The sequence below is a fragment of the Oratosquilla oratoria genome, chromosome 39, assembly GCF_046742065.1.
Source record: "Oratosquilla oratoria isolate Oo_2021 chromosome 39, ASM4674206v1, whole genome shotgun sequence".
NCBI classification, from domain to species: Eukaryota; Metazoa; Arthropoda; class Malacostraca; order Stomatopoda; family Squillidae; genus Oratosquilla; species Oratosquilla oratoria.
This window is the reverse complement of record NC_134815.1, coordinates 32370850-32373349: the sequence shown is the minus strand read 5'-3', so window position 1 is coordinate 32373349 and position 2500 is coordinate 32370850. Positions and strand designations below refer to the sequence as shown.

Genomic DNA, 2500 nt, shown 5'->3' with positions numbered 1-2500 from the left:
CTCAGGCAATTATGCGTAGCCACGACGCAATCACAGCGCCTTTGTTGCACACGGGCACCTGGATTCCTGTAAACCTTGACACACATTTGCTACTTTTAGACAATTTTAGATTCGAGAAGGAAATAATCAAGAACTAGTTCAGGAACAAAGTGGTTAATGAATGGAATAGATTTAATGATCATTAGTGAGTGCTAAAACTATTGATAGTTTTAAGAGAAGATTAGATAATATTATGGATAAGGATGAGAGGTGGTAAAGGACATGAAATTGCTAAGGTTAGGTCTTCTAGTCTCTAGCAGTTCCCCCCCTCCCCCCATTCTTATGTTCTTATGAAGTGGTTACCGTCGCAGCCAGATACGCTGCGATACTAAGGTCGAGCCCAAGAGACCTTTACCACACGCCTAAGCGCCACCCCGGGGCAAAGTTCTCAGTGACGCACCAGACCCCCACCCCCACCCCCGGTCCCCATCACCACTTCCCACCTCCGCCAAAATCTCAAATCAACAGAAAATGGGTACACAAACGAAAAAGAAAATGTAGATATTTTGAGTCAAACTTAATCACTTCTTCACACAGACATTTTAGCTATTGGTTTGTGAAATAATCTGCTAGATTTTAAAAATTGTATTTAATGTCTCTATTGAAGAAACCGCAAGGAAAAATGTTTAATATTTTATTGATTCTAACGCAAAAATCGACAATTACGGTTAAATATTCAGGGCTTCTTTGACCTCGTTTTTTATCATCATTATTTTGTCAGCCTTGTGGGCAGCAAGTCCAGGCTAGGATTGCCTCCCCTCCCTCCCTAAAAGAGTCGCCCCAGAGTATATGCCCCCCCCCTGCCCCCCATGTAAGGGCCCTGCATGGCCAATCCTTTAGGGGTATGTAATCATTTCAGGGCTGAGAGTCTCGAACCCCATAATATGCCAACTCGGACACGTCAGATACTCACACTACCGGCCTGTCATTTCATGAGACAAAAAAGAATTTCGTTTATGAAAAAAAAATCTACAGTAGATAATCTAGTAAATAGAATATTCTACTCACATCTGCACCTGTACTTATGTTCTTATTCATCGTTCACATTTATGTATTCCTTATTTATTTAGTATTCATTAATTCACTCATTTTTACACACGCATATTTATCTATTCATTTGATTGTTTATTCATTTATATATATCATGTATCTGGTAATTCATTCGTTTCTTTAGTATACAGTTATCCATTTATATACTTATCTATTTAGTTATCTACTTAAAATTTTACTTATTTATTTGTCTATCTATTGATTTATATTCTAATGATTTTTAATCTATTTATTTGCTTTTATATATGTTAATGTATATATTCATCTACTTATTCAATTACATATATATCTATTTATCATTTTCTATTTCCTTATTTGTATAATTGTTCATCTATTCATTCACTTATGTATTTCTTATTCATTTGCATGTCTATTATCTAATTTTTTATTTATTTCAAATATTATTTCATCTATAAATTATTTACTTATGGCTTTGTCTGTTTATTTGTTTACTCATGTATTTGTTTGCTTGTTTACTTATTTACTTATTGATTAGTTTGTTTATTTGATTACTTATTTATTTGTTTGTTTACTTGTTTGTTCGTTTATTTATATGCAATAGATATTCAGACGATTAATTCATAGTTTCTTCTCTTTTGTCTTGTCATTGCTCTCTCTCTTACAGACAAAGAAGCCACACGGGTGAGGAGTTTTGGCCTAAAGAGGAGGAGAAGAAGGAGCTTCTTGTCATTGCTCTCTCTTTTACAGACAAAGAAGCCACACGGGTGAGGAGCTTTGGCCTAAAGAGGAGGTGGAGGAGCTTCTTGTCATTGCTCTCTCTCTTACAGACAAAGAAGCCACGCGGGTGAGGAGCTTTGGCCTAAAGAGGAGGAGAAGGAGGAGCTTCTTGTCATTGCTCTCTCTCTTACAGACAAAGAAGCCACACGGGTGAGGAGCTTTGGCCTAAGGAGGAGGAGGAGCTGCGGGACGGACATGTGAAGGTCTCCTCAGCCCTTCCGGAACGCTCAGCCCTCCGGACAACAACGACCACGACGACGCCACGGACAGAGTCACGCCTCCGGAGGAGTCCCTCGTGTCCTCCGGCCAGGGGACACCACACCCGCCATACCCTCGCCCTCAGGTAGGTACTCCGTGAACCTCTGTGGTAAGGCAACTATCGGATGCTGTTGGTTTGGGCGGACAACTTGTCGTATAATATTGTCGACAGCCAAACTGTTAATGTCCTTTTGAAGTATTGAAATTAGGTAGTTGTTTGTCCAGGGAGGACTAAATTATTTTTCGTCTGTAGTTGCAGTGTGGTTTGTAAACTACATCAACCTTGTCCCAGTCCATACGGTGGTTTATTATACCATTTTATATGTCAAGTTGTCCGCCCAAACCTGAACCTAACACCTGTCGCGCAAACATTTGACCCTGAGTCAGTTTGACCTTGAGATCATCGCGACTTGGG

At 39.5% G+C, this 2500-nt stretch overlaps 1 protein-coding gene and 1 long non-coding RNA gene across 3 annotated transcripts in view; both read left to right on the top strand.

Annotated features, from left to right (window-relative positions):
- LOC143020339 (uncharacterized) overlaps window positions 1–1830 on the top strand; it is a 199027-nt gene extending 197197 nt beyond the window's left edge. The window contains exon 3 of one of the 2 annotated variants that reach the window (XR_012965894.1): window positions 1798–1830. This is a non-coding gene — a long non-coding RNA (uncharacterized LOC143020339). Of the gene's footprint in view, window positions 1–1714; window positions 1740–1797 lie in introns of those variants that run through there. The other variant, XR_012965893.1, reaches the window with a different exon arrangement.
- A 198-nt stretch (window positions 1831–2028) lies between these two features.
- The window catches only part of LOC143020210 (ras-like protein family member 10B), a gene marked incomplete at its 5' end in the record, with an annotated part of 40141 nt that continues 39669 nt past the window's right edge, over window positions 2029–2500 (top strand). The window contains one exon of the mRNA XM_076176375.1: window positions 2029–2170. Within this exon, the coding sequence (XP_076032490.1) occupies window positions 2029–2170 (142 nt within the window). The remainder of the gene's footprint in view (window positions 2171–2500) is intronic.